At 40.2% G+C, this 19,804-nt stretch overlaps 1 protein-coding gene and 5 pseudogenes across 6 annotated transcripts; 3 read left to right on the top strand and 3 right to left on the bottom strand.

Moving 5' to 3' along the window:
- Positions 1–237: 237 nt before the first annotated feature.
- AT3G31355 lies at positions 238–954 on the top strand (annotated as a pseudogene; the record flags this gene model as incomplete). The annotated part of the gene is made up of 1 exon: positions 238–954.
- An 868-nt stretch (positions 955–1,822) lies between these two features.
- Positions 1,823–2,458, bottom strand: AT3G31350 (uncharacterized protein; the record flags this gene model as incomplete). The annotated part of the gene is made up of 3 exons (NM_113998.2): positions 1,823–2,181; positions 2,260–2,315; positions 2,373–2,458. 3 exons carry the CDS (start codon positions 2,456–2,458, stop codon positions 1,823–1,825), a joined length of 501 nt encoding a protein of 166 aa, NP_189718.2.
- Positions 2,459–4,287: 1,829 nt separating this feature from the next.
- Positions 4,288–6,966, bottom strand: AT3G31340 (annotated as a pseudogene; the record flags this gene model as incomplete). Its single annotated transcript has 1 exon — positions 4,288–6,966.
- A 300-nt stretch (positions 6,967–7,266) lies between these two features.
- On the top strand, positions 7,267–7,633 carry AT3G31330 (annotated as a pseudogene; the record flags this gene model as incomplete). Its single annotated transcript has 2 exons — positions 7,267–7,326; positions 7,451–7,633.
- Positions 7,634–9,042: 1,409 nt separating this feature from the next.
- Positions 9,043–10,418, bottom strand: AT3G31320 (annotated as a pseudogene; the record flags this gene model as incomplete). Its single annotated transcript has 4 exons — positions 9,043–9,334; positions 9,388–9,488; positions 9,762–10,169; positions 10,236–10,418.
- Positions 10,419–13,941: 3,523 nt separating this feature from the next.
- AT3G31317 lies at positions 13,942–19,224 on the top strand (annotated as a pseudogene; the record flags this gene model as incomplete). Its single annotated transcript has 1 exon — positions 13,942–19,224.
- Between the last annotated feature and the right edge of the window lie 580 nt (positions 19,225–19,804).

Here is a 19,804-nt window from a genome sequence, read left to right as displayed (position 1 = left end):
GAGCCATTTGATCTCCAGAACCCACCTGTTGATTAAGCAACTACAGAGTCAAGCTATTGACTATAAACAAGCACTTAGTGGAAGACAACTCACTAGTAACTATTTTTCTTTTTTATTATTTCATTCATTTGGTTTTAACTTAGGATTTTATTCAAAAAACAAAAAAAAAACAAAAAAAAACAAAAAAACAAAATTGCTGTCTACCAACCACGATGGAGTCGATCGACACCGTCATATTCCAAGTAAGTCAATTTAACCTAAAACTTCATCTTCTTCATTTCACTTATCTCCAAATCGCCGAACTCACTAAATCTTCTCTAGAATCTCTGATTCTTCATCATTTCTTATGATTTCAGGCTCTAAATCTATTAGATTTTCATCCTCTACCTCCTCCAAGTCTCCATTTCTTCGATCTACAATATGGATGGATAGAAAAAAAGGCAAGGAAGAGCGTCGGCCCATCTTCCTCCTCCGCGCTCATCCTCGTCGGAGCATCTCCACCACAGCCGGTGCTCGTCCTCCACCACCGGAATAGTCGGCTGCAGCTCCTCAACCTCCTATTATTTTATTTCCATGACCAAAATTGCCTAATGAGAGGATTGCTTCCCAAAGAGTTTGGGATAAGGATATCCACAGAGAATTCACAAAAGGTGACTATATCAATCACCCTTTTCTCCAGATTTGGATGATTATGATACTATGTTTTACAATGCCTGGAATGTGGAAATTTCGCCAACTCGGGTTACGGATTTCAGTTTGATGCAACGTTTGCAGATAGAAAAATCTATTTTAGGATTGCTAGATGACATAGGTGTGGGAACAATTGGTTTTAGGCAGTACGATTTGTATCCTGAGCTAGTGCGGTAGTTTATGGCTTCTATTAGGATTTACTATGTGAATGACAAAAAGCGCGATGCTCAGGAAGGAGCTCTGATCTTCTTCATTCACGGTGTCTGATTGCTCGAGTAATTACCCAAAATAACTAACCGTTAAGTAGAATATTCAAGGTCGAACCACAAGGACCAAAGATACTCTAAGAATTTCCAAGACTCGTTCTTAGCTAAAGCGAAGAGGTTGTTTGTTTGGTTTTCAGATTGTAAATTAAAATGCAAGAAAAGAAACGATTAGATTTACATGATAAAAAGCATTGGGCAATAGGGTATTTTAGAATTCAATGATTAATGGAAAATAATAAACAAGTAATTCAGCATAAAGAACCGTTCTCGAACATGAACACAAGTTTAGACTAATTCTCTCTCAAGATATTAATCACTAAATTTGACTACTTAACTACTAAACTTTCATTTGTAATTTTGTAGTCAAATTCGCATTAGAATTAGGTTCATTAGGTTCACAATGCATTCTAACATCAACTCTCGCTGGCTAGAAATACATTGCTCAATTCACATTTGTTCAAGCATTCTTTCGAACATTTTTGATGCATAGAAAAACCTAAGTTCTAAAACAGGGTGATCAATCCTATTCTAACATTAAGAACATATGAATCAAAGAACTTAAAGATTAAGAACTCCAAACAACAATCAAACCATCAATTCATTGAATCCCCTACTTAGAACCCTAACACACAATTAAGAGACTACTCACTCATAGAAAAATGAACAACACAAAGAGATATGAAAAAAAACATAATTCAAATTGAATAAATGAGATAAAGGTTCATAAATCTTCTCCAAATTGTCAAGAAGGAATGAATCTCTAATCCCAAATGTGCTTACAAAGGAAAGCTCTCCAAAAGTTGCAGAAAAGAAGCGTAAAAGAAAACGTAGAAATAAAACTAGGTTTTTGGGGTTTTTAGACCCAATTACAGAAAATAGAAAATCAGTCCGGTTAAAGAATACCAAAACCAGTCATCAGGAAGCTGGATCGACCGATCCAGAGGTGGATCGACTGATCCAGAGGTGGAGCGACCGATCCCCACATGGGATCGATCGATCCCGAGCTGGCGGGTGAGATTCTTCAACGTTTGAGAGTTGGGATCGATCGATCCCATCCTGGCAGATGATTTGTCTTCGATGATGAACCCTGGATCGATCGTTCTAGTGATGGGATCGATCGATCCAATGTTGCTGACTCTGGTTTCTCGACTCCTTCTATCGTTTCTGGTCCAAATGAGCCCGATAAGTCTCGAAAGCATCTGTGTCCCGCTTAAACACCTAAAACCTGCAAATGAATCAAGACAGAACCGAATAGATACAAAAGACGGACTATGACACGACAAACGACTCAAAACTAAGGGACCTAAGACACCAAAAACGCAACATATCAACTCCCCCCGACTTAGATCTTTGCTTATCCTCAAGGAAAACAAAAATCTTTATCAGGAGATGAGGTTTGAAAACACGAGAACTCACATTTTCTTTGGGATCATGCTCTTGTCAATTGCCTGCAAACGACCATCACAAAACTCATCAACCCGTACTAAACTGTACTTCGCCATAACCGTAGCTACATAATTAAATCCCGAGATCTAAAAGAACTTTCAAAATCAAAGAACTTAACCTTTTAACATTCATTAGCAGAGGCGTGTACTCTCACAAAGGGGGTATCAAACACGTTATGGGCTTGGTCAAAAAGGGCTAATCTATGGTGGCTCAGAGTGTTTCGGGTTCTCAAACTGTATAAACGGATGCATGTCATTATACGAAATCACGGTGAGACACAAACCAATTAGGTGGTACATAGCTTCCCTTAAGTTCGGATCAAACCAACCAACACATACTATCCCAATCAAATCAATGAGTTTCTATGATGCTTAACAATATAACCAATAATAACTCGACATTTCCGGTTCCTTGATCTCCTTTCCTGCTCTTTCTTTTTATTTTCATTTTTCCTTTTTTATTATTATTATTATTTTTTCATATCTTTTTTTTTTTTATAAGCGGGGGAGTGGAACCGGTGTCTCACAAAATTCTGCATCAGGAAAAACTCAACCAATGTAACATCACATACCCATGAATACAACAAATGTACAACCTCAAAACCATAATGGCTAAATATTATCACATCTGAACAACCAGCAAACTACAACTCACTATCCTAGCAAAAGGAAAGCTATGTCGGTCCGTATACTCCGTAGTTTTCGCACATAGATGCATATCATAATGAACACATAAGAATGCATGAGGTTTCAAACAATGGGTGGGGGGACATGTGTGGTACTAGACTAAAAATGAGTCTAGCCATTCAGAGTTAAAATGATGCAAAGAAAACTCTGAATGTATGATCGGTTACATGATTCTCAAACCCCTAAGTGAGATAGATTAAGTCCAGATTAAGTTCAAATAGATAAGAGAAAGCTCCTTTCATCCAAATTTCAAAGAGATAGGGATTATTATTAAGCGATCTAGTGATGGATTTTCGTGACATTCCAAGTTATCGAATGGTGGTAAAATGGTCCCAAGGCAATCAAATCAAACATGGTGCAATTCCCTAAGAAAAGATCACAGTTCTCAAACAGCATTTTGACTCAATAAAAGACACGATTTTGACTCGATAAAACAAAATGACTCAAGAAAAAGCAAAACAAAACAACAAACTAGATTAGTAGACAAGTGGCAACCTCCCCCCGACTTGCTTCACACCGACTCGGTGTGAAAACAGTTCAAAGGAAAGCTTCCGCACAGACACAATAAAAATCAAAATAAAGATGAATAACAAGGGAAGAGTGTGAGTTACAGCGCTACTCAACGGTGGTGGGTGGGGATCTCGCTAGAGCTCTTCTCTCCCGGCTGTCTCCTGCTCCTGCCTAAGCGATGGCCTGGAGAGTGCTCTAGTGGTGGCTGTGAGGTGGAAGCTCCACTAGGTTCAGCAGCAGAAAATCGAATCAGTTTGATTTTTTTTTTTTTTTTTTCGACGGCACGACCGGATCGATCGATCTAGTGATGGGATCGACCGATCCCATTATGGCAGACATTTTTGAGCTCCGAAGTATGCTTCTGGATCGATCAATCCAGTGCTGGGATCGATCAATCCCATTCTGCAGACATTTTTGAGCTCCGACGTATGCTTCTGGATGGATCGATCCAATGCTGGGATCGACCGATCCCAACCTGGCGGGTTTCTGCACTCAAAAATAATCTCACACCATCGTCAAATACAGAGACTATCGACTGTTGAGTCGATAAGTCTAAACTCCACATAAGAGCGAAACAAACCAAAATCAAAGAAAATGAAAGAAGGAAAAGAAAGTATGTACAATACCTTGTGGGTTGCCTCCCAAGAAGCGCTTGCTTAAGGTCGTTAGCTTGACCGGATTCTTGTGAATCAATGGGCACGAGTGCGGGAACTTGCTCCGAAACAAGGTCGCCAATCAGTCAACTTCATCCTTAGAACCTTACCAACAACTCTTTTCACAGCTTTTCTACCTTTCTCTTTCCACTCCAAAGTGAGAATGCTCCTGGCTTTGGAAAAAGGTTTCGAGGTACCCTTACTCTGCACCTTATACTCGATGGTGTCTCCTACACGCTGTAGTGGTATCAAGGTTACATGAGCATCTTTTGTGTCTCCATCCAGGACTTCCTCGACATCACTCAACTCAATGCAATCCTTTGCACATTCAGCACCAGGCTCATCATTTGTGTCTACAGAAAATGCATGACCTTCAATAGTGGGATTTTTCCTTGTGCCTTTCATATCAAACTCCAAAGCAAAGTCCCCAATCTGCAGGTTGATTGTGCTTCTTCTCACATCAATTATAGCTCCAACTGTGTTTAGGAATGGCCTACCAAGAGTGAGAGGATCATGTGGTTCCTTATCAAGTTCAAGGACAACAAAATCAGTGGGAATGTAAAAATCTCCAACTCTAACATGCACATTCTCCGCCAAACCCACTGGAAATCGCACAGAGCGATCTGCTAGAATCAAAGAGATCCTTGACGGCTTGAAATTGGTGATGCCTAGACGTTTTGACATAGAAAGAGGCATCAAATTAACTCCAGCTCCCAAATCACAAAGACATCTCTCAAACGCAGACTTTCCAATCCGGCAAGGTAAAACAAAACTCCCTGGATCACCGAGTTTTTCAGGAATAGTAGCTGGAGGGATTGCACTACAAGTGCTGACCATCTCTTTCCCTGCTAAAACCTCTACTACATCAGTGAGCTGAGCTTCCTTCTGCTGTCTCTGAGACTCCACTAGAAGAGCGTACTCTTCTCCTTTGGAAATCAGTTTAACCCCTACCTCAATGCTCCTCTTGTTGGACAAAATATCCTTCAAGTAACTTCTGTAGCTTAGAACATGAAGAACAAACTGTAAGAAAGGGAGTCTAACATACAACAGTTTCATGATCTCATCAAAACGTGCAAACTCTTTCTGCTCTGAATCTGTCTCTCACGGCCTGGAAATGGTAGCTTAGGGACATAAGGTGGCGGCTCCTCAGATAAAGGTTCATCATCTTCTACAATCTTGTCCTCCACAAGCGTCTCAACCACAACAGCATTAGTTTCCACCTGTTTGGCGACATCAATCTCTCTAGGCTCTTCCTAGATCATAATAGCATAACATTGTTCTTTTCCCTTGGGTTCGACTTTTCCAGAATGAGCACCAGCTGGTCGCATAGAGGCAGAAACAACCTGAGAGACCTGATTCTCCAGAGTCTTGACATGTGAGGATAGTGTTGCGAACTTTACATTGAGATCATTGTACATGCTATCCACTTTTACATTGATGTCAGCAGCATTCTTCTTCAGACCTTCAAGAATCTGCTACATCATCATTATCTCCAGATGAAGACGCATGACCGGTACCTGCTGGAGGTTGGAATTATCCCTGATAGTTCCCTTTATTCTGAAATCCGTTGGGCTGAAATTTTGGACCTTGTGAGCCTGCCTGAGTTGGATATACCTGATCCTGAGGATTTTCAACATTAGTACTCCTGTAAGAAAGGTTGTGACGGTTCCTTTAGTTCTGGTTGAACCCTCTATTCTGATAGTTTCCATACCCATTCACAAAGTTCATCTCTGCCTGTAGATCTTCAGAACAATCTCCACTGTACTCTTGATGCACCATACCTTTGCTGGAATCCTCACAAAAATTGATAACTTTTTGATCTCTCCTCAGAAGTTGCTCAACCTTAACTGACAACTCAGCAAGCTGTTTCAATTCTCCTCCTCCACCTCTATTCGACCTGTCATAGTCAACATTGTGGTTGATGTTGCTAGCTGCAAGGTTCTTAATCAGCTTTGTAGCCTCAGTCTCAGTTTTGGTCATGAAGTCACCATTGCTTGCAGTGTCTAATGCCATCTTGTAGGCCTTGTCAACTCCCTGATAGAAAGTGCTGATCAATGTAGCCCGTGAAAATCCATGATGAGGACACTCCCTGTAGTAGTCCTTAAACCTCTCCCAAGCTTCAGGGAATGACTCTGTGCCTCCCTGTTGGAAGCTACTGATCTTATTCCTCAGGATAGCGGTCCTGGACTGCGTGAAATACTGTCCCAAAAACGCAGCTTTGTAGTCTTCCCAACTTCTCAGATTTATAGGATCCAGTGACTTCAACCAGCGGTGGGCGTTGTCTGCCAAAGAGAATATAAACAGTCTACATTTGATAATGTCATCTGGCACTCCATTCATTCTCGTTATCCTACAAATATCTTCAAAATTATCCAAGTGATAGACATGATTCTCAGAGGAATGAACGAAAAACTGATTCTGTTTCACAAGAGCCAACAACCCGGTCTTGATCTCAAAATCATTCCTGTTGATAGGGAGGTGTTGGTTCCTGTCTCTGAAAAAGTCAATATTGGGAGCATCATGATCTCTCAGAGTTTGCCGAGCAGGCACATGCCTAGCATTCAACGCAGCTGCACGGGCATCATTAGTAGCAGCTGCACGGACAGCGTGTCCACCATCTGTAGGAAGATTTCCATTAGGAGGTAGTGGATCCTGAAACACTCCATGATGTTCTCCTTCAAATTGGAGTCCATCATCATCAACAACATTAGCCATCTCAGCTTCTCTCTGAACCGCTAACTGTTTCTTTTTCTTGTTCTCTCTTTCAAACCTTCCGATATCTAGTGTACTAGATGTGATGAGCCTTTGCTACGGGTCATACACCTGAAAACACCAAAGAAAATACGGAAATGAATATCAGTAACAGTAAATAAAAATGCTTTAGACTAGAAACTAATCCTAAATCCTTAGGTAACGCAATCTCCACCACAGCCGGCGCTCGTCTTCCACCACCGGAATAGTCGGCTGCAGCTCCTCAACCTCCTATTTTTCTATTTCCATGACCAAAATTGCCTAATGAGAGGATTGCTTCCCAAAGAGTTTGGGATAAGGATATCAACAGAGAATTCACAAAAGGTGACTATATCAATCACCTTTTTCTCCAGATTTGGATGATTATGATACTATGTTTTACAATGCCTGGAATGTGGAAATTTCGCCAACTCGGGTTACGGATTTCAGTTTGATGTAACGTTTGCAGATAGAAAAATCTATTTTAGGATTGCTAGATGACATAGGTGTGGGAACCATTGGTTTTAGGCAGTACGATTTGTATCCTGAGCTAGTGCGGCAGTTTATGGCTTCTGTTAGGATTTACTATGTGAATGACAAAAAGCGCGATGCTCAGGAAGGAGCTCTGATCTTCTTCATTCACGGTGTCTGATTGATCGAGTAATTACCCAAAATAACTAACCGTTAAGTAGAATATTTGAGGTCGAACCAAAGGACCAAAGATACTCTAAGAATTTTCCAAGACTCGTTCTTAGCTAAAGCGAAGAGGTTGTTTGTTTGGTTTTCAGATTGTAAATTAAAATGCAAGAAAAGAAACGATTTGATTTACATGATAAAAAGCATTGGGCAATAGGGTATTTTAGAATTCAATGATTAATGGAAATAATAAACAAGTAATTCAGCATAAAGAACCGTTCTTGAACTGAACACAAGTTTAGACTAATTCTCTCTCAAGATATTAATCACTAAATTTGACTGCTTAACTACTAAACTTTCATTTGTAATTTTGTAGTCAAATTCGCATTAGAATTAGGTTCATTAGGTTCACAATGCATTCTAACATCAACTCTCGCTGGCTAGAAATACATTGCTCAATTCACATTGGTTCAAGCATTCTTTCGAACATTTTTGATGCATAGAAAAACCTAAGTTCTAAAACAGGGTGATCAATCCTATTCTAACATTAAGAACATATGAATCAAAGAAGTTAAAGATTAAGAACTCCAAACAACAATCAAACCATCAATTCATTGAATCCCCTACTTAGAACCCTAACACAAAATTAAGAGACTACTCACTCATAGAAAAATGAACAACACAAAGAGATATGAAAGAAAACTTAATTCAAATTGAATAAATGAGATAAAGGTTCAGAAATCTTCTCCAAATTGCCAAGAAGGAATGAATCTCTAATCCCAAATGTGCTTACAAAGGAAAGCTCTCCAAAACTTGCAAAAAAGAAGCGTAAAAGAAAACGTAGAAATAAAATTAGGATTCTGGGGTTTTTATACCCAATTACAGAAAATAGAAAATCAGTCTTGTTAAGGAAAACCGAAACCAGTCGTCAGGAAGCTGGATCGACAGATCCAGTGGTGGATCGACTGATCCAGAGGTGGAGCGACCGATCCCCACCTGGGATCGATCGATCCCGAGCTGGCGGGTGAGATTCTTCAACGTTTGAGAGTTGGGATCGATCGATCCCATCCTCGCAGATGATTTATCTTCGATGATGAACACTGGATCGATCGTTCTAGTGATAGGATTGATCGATCCAATGTTCCTGACTCCGGTTTCTCGACTCCTGCTATCGTTTCTGGTCCAAATGAGCTCGATAAGTCTCGAAAGCATCTGTGTCCCCCTTAAACACCTAAAACCTGCAAATGACTCAAGACACAACCGAATAGACACAAAAGACGGACTATGACACGACAAACGACTCAAAACTAAGGGACCTAAGACACCAAAATCGCAACATATCAACTCCCCCCGACTTAGATCTTCGCTTGTCCTCAAGGAAAACAAAAATCTTTATTAGGAGATGAGGTTTGAAAACACGAGAACTCACATTTTCTTTAGGATCATGCTCTTGTCAATTGCCTGCAAACCACCATCACAAAACTCATCAACCCGTAGACCCCACGCAGTTGGCACTGTCACCTTGGGAATAGCTTCCCTGTCTTGAGTCGCGTCTGGGGGAGCCCGCGGTGAGATCACTCCCGCCTCGGCGAGACGCTTCTCCTCTGCCAAATGCCTCTCCTTATCTTCTTTCTTCTTCGCGGAAACCTCCCTTAGAGTAACTTTGGTTGACTGCATCTCGACGAAGTGAGAAAATTGATGATCCGAAGACTCCGAACTAGAAGTGCAAGATACAACGCAGCTTAACTTTAGGGCTCGTTCGACTCTAACCCTGGAAAAGTGATCCAGCCAATTGCACCGCCGAGCAGATAGCTCTCCGTGAATAGAAACGATGTCGTCGGGACACGGCTCGAGAAATCGAATGGAAGGAGCTGCAAAAAGAAACACTTAAACAAGTTAGACGCCAATGTCTAACTACCAAGAATGCCCCATCTCGTCAAAATCTTCCCGATTAAATCTTAAGGAACGCTGACATCGTCGAGAGCCACCTTCTCGTCCTTGCTAGGAAACCCCTAGATGATTTTCTGATCCTTTGCCGGGGAAATGTAGTATCTATCCACCACGGACTTGGGAACTCGGCAAATCTCCAAATAGTTTCTCAAGTGTGTGAGCGTGATCTCATTCCACGTCTCGTAGTTCCTCACTATAATCCCGACGAGATGCCTTAGGGAACGAGTAGTGATCTGGGAAAGCGCGATCTGGTAGGAAGTCACGTATTCCAAAATCAACCTCGGGATCGGGAACCAGAGGAAACAATGGTAGAAAAACCTCTCGTTGAGGGCGAAGAAACCCTCCGGAGGGTTATCGACTCTTTCGCTCGGGGTCGGAAGACGCAGGATAACATCTTCGCCAAAGTCAAACCGAGAAGCCAGATCCCGAAGCGACTGCTCAATGCAAAGAGTTGAACCAGGCGGGTCGGGCATAACCTGTTTCTTTTTCTTTTTCTTTTTCTTTTTCCCTTTGTCAGCTTTGCACATCGCAATCCGCTCGGCCACCTGAAAGATGCCCTCGGCCTCGTTCGGCCTGAAGAAAAGATCATCCTCGACCTTCACCTGAGGGAACAAAGGTTCGGGCACATCCCATCAATTGGACGTTCCAGACTCGTCAGCAATTGGAACATGAAGCCTTCGAACAAGAGATGGCTTGTGATCCTCTAGATGATCGAGTTCCCGAGCTATATCAGCAACAGTGTCTTCCCGGGCCATGAAAGGGCTCGGCTCTTCAAGCGCATTAGACGACGAAGCCGCATCACCGTGGTGACTTGAACTCGGCTCGGCATCTTCAGAAGAGCTCCAAACCATTCTCCTTTTATGGATCGAAGGGAGGTCATCTCGGTGCATGGAGTCAGTAGAATCAGAGAGACTCATGATCGGCGCAGGAGTTTTGACGAGACGACAGCCGAAAACATAAATTTCTAACTGGGAAAATCAAAACAAACCTAAGAGACGACGGAGCTTCGCCGGAAAAAAAAGAATATAAAGGAAATCAAGATCAGAGGAGAGAAAGCAAACCTCGAATTTTTTCCTTCGGAACTTCAAATGAAATTCTTAAGAGATGATAATGAATAATCTTGGAGGATATCATCAAATCCGGAAGTTTTCTCGAAGCCCCCCAAGAATAAGGAAAATCTCCATTTAGCAAAGATCCTCTGTTGCCGACTTACAGATAAATGAAAATCTTCCGAGAATATCGCGAGGGCGGTCTATCAAAATCTTATATAAAGCGCCTCAAGAAACCCAGAGAAGGACACACACAAAACCGCTCTCAACTTAAGGCTATCAATACGCTCTAGCTTTGAAGGCAAAACACTTATTTTCTATTTCTCAAAACACTTGTACGATCAAATCATCATCTTTTCAACAATAATATCTAGAACACCGTCCGCGGTAATCAAATAATTCTGTTGTTCTTTGAGAGTCTTGCAAAGATCTGTTCTTTGAAGAAACTCTAAATACAATTTCGATTGTGCAAGTTTCGACTCTCACAGACCCCAGCTCGAATGTCCATAACTTCCCTGCTCGAAACTCATCTTGTTGTTGTTGGCATCAGATTTGGAGCTCTGACTAGCTGACATTGTTTTGTTCCCGACGGAGAAGAAGAATAAGATGCAAATCGAGTTCTGGGGTGAATCGCCGGCAAGAACCCTTGGTTACCATTTTTCGAGTTTATAACTGAGTAATAAGTAGCTACCATTTGCGACAGTTTAAGTGTGTACGGCGGAATTAATAGATGCGGCGACAGAATTTTTGTAGCAGTAGCAACATAATAATGTAGTAATAGTGATGGAATGAAGATCCAACCAGGAATGAGATTATCCGGCCAGGGTGGGCCTCATCATTGGTTTATGTTTTAAGCTCAAATTAAATAGTGCATTTAAGTTATGGAGTCATGTTTTACACTAAGTGTTGACGAATGAGAAAAAGAGGAAAGACTCTACTTGTAGGAGAGGCTTCTATCTGATTAATTAATTATAATTGCAATGTCATTTTAATCTTTAGGTTGTGTATTTAAACTCTCATCATTATGGTTTTTATCTTATGAAAGATCAATTAATGAAACATTTCTAAATCATTTGTAAGACTATAAATGTATTAATAAAAATGATTTGCGGGTCGGTCCTCGGACTATATAAATGTAATATATAAATGGTTAATAAAATAAATAAATAATTTGCAAACATAAATATTTTTCATTAATTATGAAATTATAATATATAAAATATGTAAAAATGTGAAAACATTCAATTTTAAAATTTTTAATATTTACAAAACTATTTATAAAGTATTTTAAATTAGTATGTAAAATGTATTTATAGTTTTATTTTAAATATAAAACTAGTCCACGGGTCAGTCCGCAAACTCGTCGGACTTACCGGGACATGCTTGGACATAGTTTCTTTGCTTGCGGTCCTAGCGGACCGGCCCGTCTTGGTCCATCAAAACTAATGTCCATTGCGGGCCGGCCCAGATAGATGTGGGTCGGCCCGTTAGAAACTTCTACTTACGTTTACCCATATTTGGATACAAAATATTGTAGCAAAGTTTTAAAAATTTAAAAAATAATCTCGAATGCCTCATTAATATTATTCGTCTCGAGGAAGCGGAAACGATTCAACCCGTTTCTTTGTAAACCCTAACTAGATTTTACTCTCTTCTCACTTCTCTCTTATGGCGATCTTGCATGTGTCTCGATCTCTCGAGATCTCTCTCCCCACACCGGCGATTTACTCGCTTCTCTCTCAAATCTACTACTTTCTAGCTTCATCACAGTCTTTGTGTCCTCGATCATATTCTCTCCATCTCTGACGCTCGATTGCTCTCTCTCGAACAGACTCGTAACCTCTCGATCCAATATTAACGATCTGTCTCTCTCGTCATCACTCCATCTCCGACGTTTACTAAGCCTTCTACTTCTTCAACTTCAAGGTAACCCGTGGTTTTCTTCTTTTTGATTTTAAAGTTCGATCTTCTTTCTTTTTTCCTGATAAATCTTGTGTGTGGTTTTGTTTTAAGCTGTATAATTTTTGAAACCTCAGATTTTTAATATCGACTTTTTAACGAGTTTGTGATATTTTATAGAAACCCTAGATGTAAAAAAAAGTCAGTAATATTTTTTCATTAGTTTAACCAAAGATTTTTGACTTTACAGTTTTTCTTTCTTTTTGCCGTACTAACTATTCTTGTTTTTTTGATGTATCTAGTGCAAGATGAATCTTAACGATGGTTCTAGATTCGGTGGACGTGCTAATGGTCGTGGTAATGGTGGACGTGATAACGGTTGTGGAGGAGATGGCCGTGGTGGTGGCCGTGGATATGGCCGTGGAATTGGTGGTGGTTACCTTTGAAGAGGAAGAATTTGGGCTGCATTTATGGGACATGAATGTGGCCGTGGAAGGGGTAACCTTGGTCAAATGTCCATTGAAGCCTTGCTAGCTCAAGAAGCAAGGAGATTGATGTCGGTTCTTCATGCAAACAGACCAGCTAGAACGTTGTGGTATGTGTGAATGTCTCTCTTATATATATATATATAAGAGATTAGCAAAGTGATTGTGTGCTTGGTGTTTTTAACTTGAGTATGACAGAATTTGCTTCACAAATTGATAAATATAAGAACTTGTCAAATTGTATAACTGAATTTGGTGATGGATTATAAATTTCATCATTGGTTTTTATATAGATGAGATGTGGAAAATTGATTGTGTTATTTGAGTATAACTGAACTTGTGAAAAATTGTATGATTGATATCGATCAATATCATTATTGTGTCTTTGGTTTTATAGAACATGAATAAAAATTACTTGTGTGCTTTGTTATTTATCTTATTAGGATTAACATAAAATATGATTTGGTTCACTGATTGAATAATCTTTGAACTTGTGAAATTGTTTGACTGATTTGGATCATGATAATAATTGTGTTTTTGGTTTTTAAGTTGATGACATAAGCAAATTGATTGTTTGTTATTTATTTTAGTTTCTAAATTTGTTAATTGGTTTACGTTTACTTGAGTGAGAACATTTCAAACTCTGGAAGAGCGATTTTTTTGGCGAACGTCGCCTTTTGTTTCCTCCTCGGCGAGGCAGTTATCTGACCATAAAATTTCGTGTTTCCGTTTCTAGAAACTCTAATGACGGGTTCCTTCTGCCAAAACTGATTGGCGGTTTCCTTCTGCCAAAACTGATTGGCAGTTATGTTTCTCCCTTGTTGTCGGGAGTTAACCGTCAACCGAAACAGCCTTGGATGTCTCTATATAATCCCTTCGATCACTGCCTCTTCTTCTTTCTTTCACAATCCCCCCTTTCTACTTTCATACTGCGAAAAACCATGAGTGATTTCCTGCGAAAATCTGTTCAGGACCTTGATTTGGGCATAGATGATCACCCAATTGCATTTTTACCGGAATTTGTGTCACAGGCGGTTTCAGTCAACCGCTTCTCTTTGATCGTTACTACTATGAATCAACGTAAGCAAAACCTTCGGGCTTTGATTGGACATATGCCAAGGGTATGGGGCTTTCCTGATTCCTGTGTTGGACGAATCATTAGCCCTGGAAAAGTTCAATTCAAGTTTCGCTCTGAAGAAGTAATGAATTTGGTCTTGCGACGCGGACCGGTGTCTTTCAATGATTGGATGCTGTCTATCCACAGATGGTTTCCAAACATCACTGAAAACGAAATGAAGATAATCCCTTTCTGGGTTCAAATCCAAGGTATCCCCTTACTTTACTTAAGCAATGCAATGGCTAGGGCTGTGGGTAACAGATTGGGTTATGTCTTGGATGTGGATTTCGATGAGAACTCATACCAAATGGGTTTTGTGAGAGTTAAATTGGCTTGGAATCTAGATAACCCGCTTCGTTTTCAAAGGAACTTCCGTTTCAATGCTGATGAGAACACCATCATCAAGTTTCGTTTTGAACGGTTAAGGAATTTTTGTACCAAATGTGGTTCTCTCAAACATGATGCTAAGGAGTGTACTTTAACTTTCGACGATGACAATGCTGCCAATGGAGACAATGGACATGATGACAACAACCCGGATCAGGACCATGATGAACAAGAGATGTCAGAGGCAAATTCATTGCCAAGTGTGGACATGGCTACTTTGATTCCGGGACTCCAGAGACAATCTGCAACTGCTTTTAATCAAGGTTCTCCCTCTGACTCTGTTCCATCTGACCTTGCAAGTGCCTTTGAAGACACAGAGTTAACGGCTGAAAGGTTGCGCTATCTTCATGCTAAGACACTCCGTGAGTCATTGCTGCAACAACGTGAGGCTGGACTCCTTGAAGAAGTCTCGGACAATGTGACTCAGGGCTTTGCTTTTGTAAAGAGAAAGAGAGTCAGTTTCGAAGCACTTTACAACCAAGCAGAGGCTGCAGAGGAATCTGCTGTGTTGGGACATTTGCGTAAGAAGGACAGGAGAGTCTCTTTCGCTACATCTGGTGAGTCTCAACCGCTAATGGACAGAGGCGCGGGGGGGGGGGGGGGGATACCCCCAATGCCTCCATGAGAGTCGGATCCTGGAACTGTCAGGGCCTTGGTGCGCCGCTGACTCAATCGCGCATAGTTAAGTTATGTAAATTATGCAAGTTTGATGTTTTATTCCTTATTGAAACTTTAAACAAGTGTGAACTTATAAGTAGTATAGCACATGTATTAGGATTTCCACATGTAATTACTCAGCCCCCTCAAGGTCATAGTGGTGGCTTGGCCTTGTTGTGGAAGAATGATGTTCATTTAACCAAGCTTTTTCAGTATGACCGACACATTGATGAAAACATCTCTATCAATAATACCAATTTCTATTTGTCTTGTGTGTATGGACATCCATGTCAAAGTGAAAGACACCATCTTTGGACTCACTTTGAAAATCTATCAATTACACGCAATGAATCATGGATTTTAATTGGGGATTTCAATGAGATTTTAACAAACTCTGAAAAAATAGGAGGACCTCAACGAGAGGAATGGACTTTCAGAGATTTTAGAAGAATGGTGGCTACTTGTGATTTAGAGGATATAAGTTCAAGAGGTGACCGGTTCTCTTGGGTTGGTGAAAGGCACACACACACGATTAAGAGTTGTCTGGATAGAGCCTTTATTAACTGCGGGATTGGCTTCCTTTCCATTTGCAGAATTATAATTTTTGGACTTCACTGGTTCAGACCATCGCCCTCTTCTCCTGGATCTAGAAAAAACACGTACCCCTGCAATGAGACCATTTCGCTTCGACAAACGATTGATTGAGATCCCCCACTTCAAGAACCATGTAAGAGTTGGATGGAATAAAGAGAAACCAGGACAAAAGAGCACTATTCTTGATAGAGTGAGAACCTGCAAACAATCAATGGCCACCCTGAAACATAGGTCTAACATGAACTCACATATCAGAATCAATCAATTACAAACAGCTTTGGACAGATCAATGTCTAGTCTCCTACGTGCTGAACGACTTCTTATCCCCCAGATACAGAGAGATCTCACAAAAGCTTATAATGATGAGGAGAAATATTGGCAACAGAAAAGCAGAAACAGTTGGATGAAAGAGGGAGACAGAAACACGGGTTTCTTCCATGCGTGCACAAAAACAAGGTTTACAATGAATAGAATCACTTCTATTTACAATGAAGAAGGGCGAATGTTCAAAGGAAACCAGGAAATTGACAACCATGCTCAACGCTTTTTTACAAATGTTTTTACTAGTAGTGGCAGATCTGTTTCTACCATCGACTTCGCCAATTTCAAATCAACGGTCACTCCACACATCAATAGTGAGCTTACAAAGGACTTTACGGATTCTGAAATCTTTGATGCCATATGTCAAATTGGTGATGATAAAGCTCCTGGACCTGATGGTCTTACTGCTCGTTTCTACAAGTCATGTTGCGATATTGTTAGTTCAGATGTGATTCAAGAGGTTAAACACTACTTTCGGACATCATCCATGCGAAACTCTCTAAACCATACCAATATATGTATGATTCCGAAGATAACCAATCCTCAAACACTATTAGATTATCAACCGATTACTTTGTGTAACGTACTATATAAAATCATTTCCAAATGTCTTGTTGGTCGTTTAAAATCACACCTTGATGCCATTGTATTTGATTCCCAAGCTGCTTTCATTCCGGGAGACTAGTTAATGACAATGTGATGGTTGCCCATGAAATGATGCACGCTCTGAAAGCACGGAAGAGAACTTCACAATCTTACATGGCTGTGAAGACTGATGTCAGTAAAGCATATGATCGCGTGGAGTGGAACTTCTTGGAGACAACAATGAAACTCTTCGGGTTTAATGCGCAATGGATTAGCTGGATAATGGGTACAGTTCGTTCTGTCTCTTATTCGGTACTGGTAAATGGGATACCCATTGGCACAATCTTACCTCAACGTGGGATTAGGCAGGGAGACCCGTTGTTCCCGTACTTATTTATCCTTTGCGCTGATATTTTAGGTCATCTGATAAAATCAAGAGTAAAGGATGGAGACATTAGAGGGATTCAAATTGGAAATGGTGTACAAAGTGTTACACATTTACAATTTGTGGATGATTCCCTCTTCTTTTGTCAAGCAAATGTCCGTAATTGTCAGGCTCTAAAGGATGTCTTTGACGTTTATGAATATTATTCAGGCCAAAAAATAAATTTAGCTAAATCTATGATCACTTTTGGCTCGAAGATTAATGGTGTCATTCAGAACCGTCTTAAAAACGTTTTAGGCATTCAAATTCATGGTGGAGGGGGAAAATACTTGGGTCTCCCGGAACAGTTTGGTCGAAAAAAGGGGGAAATGTTCAATTACATTATTGAAAGAGTTAAAAAACGAACGTCGAGTTGGAGTGCGAAACATTTGTCACCAGCTGGAAAAGAGATAATGCTCAAATCAGTTGCAATGGCCATGCCAGTTTACGCCATGTCCTGTTTTAAGTTACCATTGGGTATCATTGTTGAAATTGAAACTCTCCTAATGAATTTCTGGTGGGAGAAGAATGCAAAAAAAGAGGAATCCCCTGGATTGCTTGGAAGCGGTTACAATATGCAAAAACAGAAGGTGGATTAGGATTCTGTGACTTGGCTAAATTCAATGATGCCTTACTTGCGAAGCAAGTATGGAGGATAATTCAATATCCCAACTCTCTCTTTGCACGGGTGATGAAAGCACGATACTTCAAGGAGTGTTCTGTTTTGTATGCTAAAGAGCGAAGATATCAATCTTATGGGTGGTCTTCTCTACTTGCTGGAAGAGACGTCATAAAGAAAGGAAGCCGGTTTTTAGTTGGTGATGGCAAATCTATTCGCTTACAACAAGACAATGTTGTTGCGTTGCACCCGCCTAGACCACTTATCTTGAATGATCCTTATACAAATGGAACCTTAGCGGATTTCATCTCAACAAGGGGTATGTGTCGCTATTGGAAAGAGGATGCAATCACTCGTCTAATAAGTCCCCTCGATAAAAACCACCTTCTGGAAACCTACCTCACTCGCCAAATGATTCCTGATAGATTGGTTTGGAATTACACTCCATCTAGTGATTATACCGTACGATCAGGTTATTGGCTTCTCATGCATGATCCCACAAATACTAAACCCAAGGTGGCCACACCATATGGATCGATAGAGCTGAAAAATAAAATATGGAAACTTCCTATTATTCCAAAGATCAAATATATGCTCTGGAGAACTATTTCAAAGGCTCTACCAACTTGTTTACGTTTAATCACACGAGGCATGAGCATTGACCCAAACTGTCCGCGATGCCCAATGAAGAAGAATCAATAAATCATGCTTTGTTTACCTGTCCTTATGCTCACAGAATATGGCGTCTGTTAAATGCTCTGTTACTTGCGAATCATTCTTTTACGAATGATTCAGAAGAAAGCATAACCTTCCTTGTGGACAATTTCTCAAACAAAAACCTATCCGAGGAAGAACGACTAATACCCTTTTGGATCATTTGGAGAATTTGGAAGGCGAGAAATAAGTTTGTGTTTGAAAAATATAGTCAATGTCCCCTTAAGCTTGTTTCTCAATCAACGGAAGAAGTGAAAGAATGGACTCGAACTAGGCGATCGTCCCGATCAACTCAAGTTGTCACTCCATCACACCCTTCACCGAAACGTTGGACAAAACCGACTTCTTCATATGTTAAAATCAATTTTGATGCAAGCTTTCACATTAACAACACCGCCAGCTCGGGAGGATGGGTCATCAGAGACCATGAAGGAAGTGCTAAAGCTTGGGGATCTTCGACTTTAGAGCATGTTAACACACCCCTTGAGGCGGAAACAAAGGCTCTCCTTGTGGCAATGCAACAAACCTGGATTTGAGGTTATAGGCGCGTTCATTTTGAAGGTGACTGTGAGGTGCTTATTAACACAATCAATGGCAGAAGATCTCGTAGTGATATTGCTAATCTGCTCCATGATATTGATTTTTGGGCCTCGAAATTCTCATCATTAGTTTTTACTTTCACAAGCCGACAGTGTAATATCCTTGCACATCATTTGGCTTCTCCATTGTATTCCTCTTGTGTTTTTCAGTCTGATTCTGGTATTCAGCCAATGTGGCTTCAAAAACTTCTTTGTAATGATCTACTTCCATGAATAAAATTCAGTTTGCAGTAAAAAAAAAAAAAAAAAAAAAAAAAAAAAAAAAAAAAAGGTTTACATTTACTTGAGTAAAACAGAAAACGTGAGTAAATTAAAACTTGATTATTTTTTAACCTTAAACAAAATTATCTACATTTAACTGAATTGTTTCTAATTAGTATATTGTTCCAACATCTATTTGTGAAACAAAACCTAATTGTGTGTCTAATTTGTTAATTTTCTAGATTTGAGGTTTGGTATCGACAATGGTCCTCAAAATTGATAACACGGCTTTTAACCCGTTTTAGCTATTGATTTCTTATGTTTCAGAGAGCATTTGGTGGCATTCTAGAGCCAAGAAGAGGAGAAACACGTATTCTAGGTGCCAAGAAGGTCTTAAGAGTTTTGGAGCTAAAGGTATCAAAAGGCGATGAATTCCAATACTTCAGAAGTTTAGCATCCGGTCGAGGTCTTCCCCATCATGGCAACGAGACATTTCAATATGCATGCAAAGCTAGAATGTTCAAGATTAACGTCAAAGTCGAATCGAAGCAATCCATGAAGTCGTTCAGAAGATATGACCTGAAGA

The sequence above is a fragment of the Arabidopsis thaliana genome, chromosome 3 (genome assembly GCF_000001735.4).
Source record: "Arabidopsis thaliana chromosome 3, partial sequence".
Lineage (NCBI taxonomy): Eukaryota > Viridiplantae > Streptophyta > Magnoliopsida > Brassicales > Brassicaceae > Arabidopsis > Arabidopsis thaliana.
The sequence above is the reverse complement of the archived record's forward strand: the minus strand, read 5'-3'. Positions and strand labels throughout refer to the sequence as shown.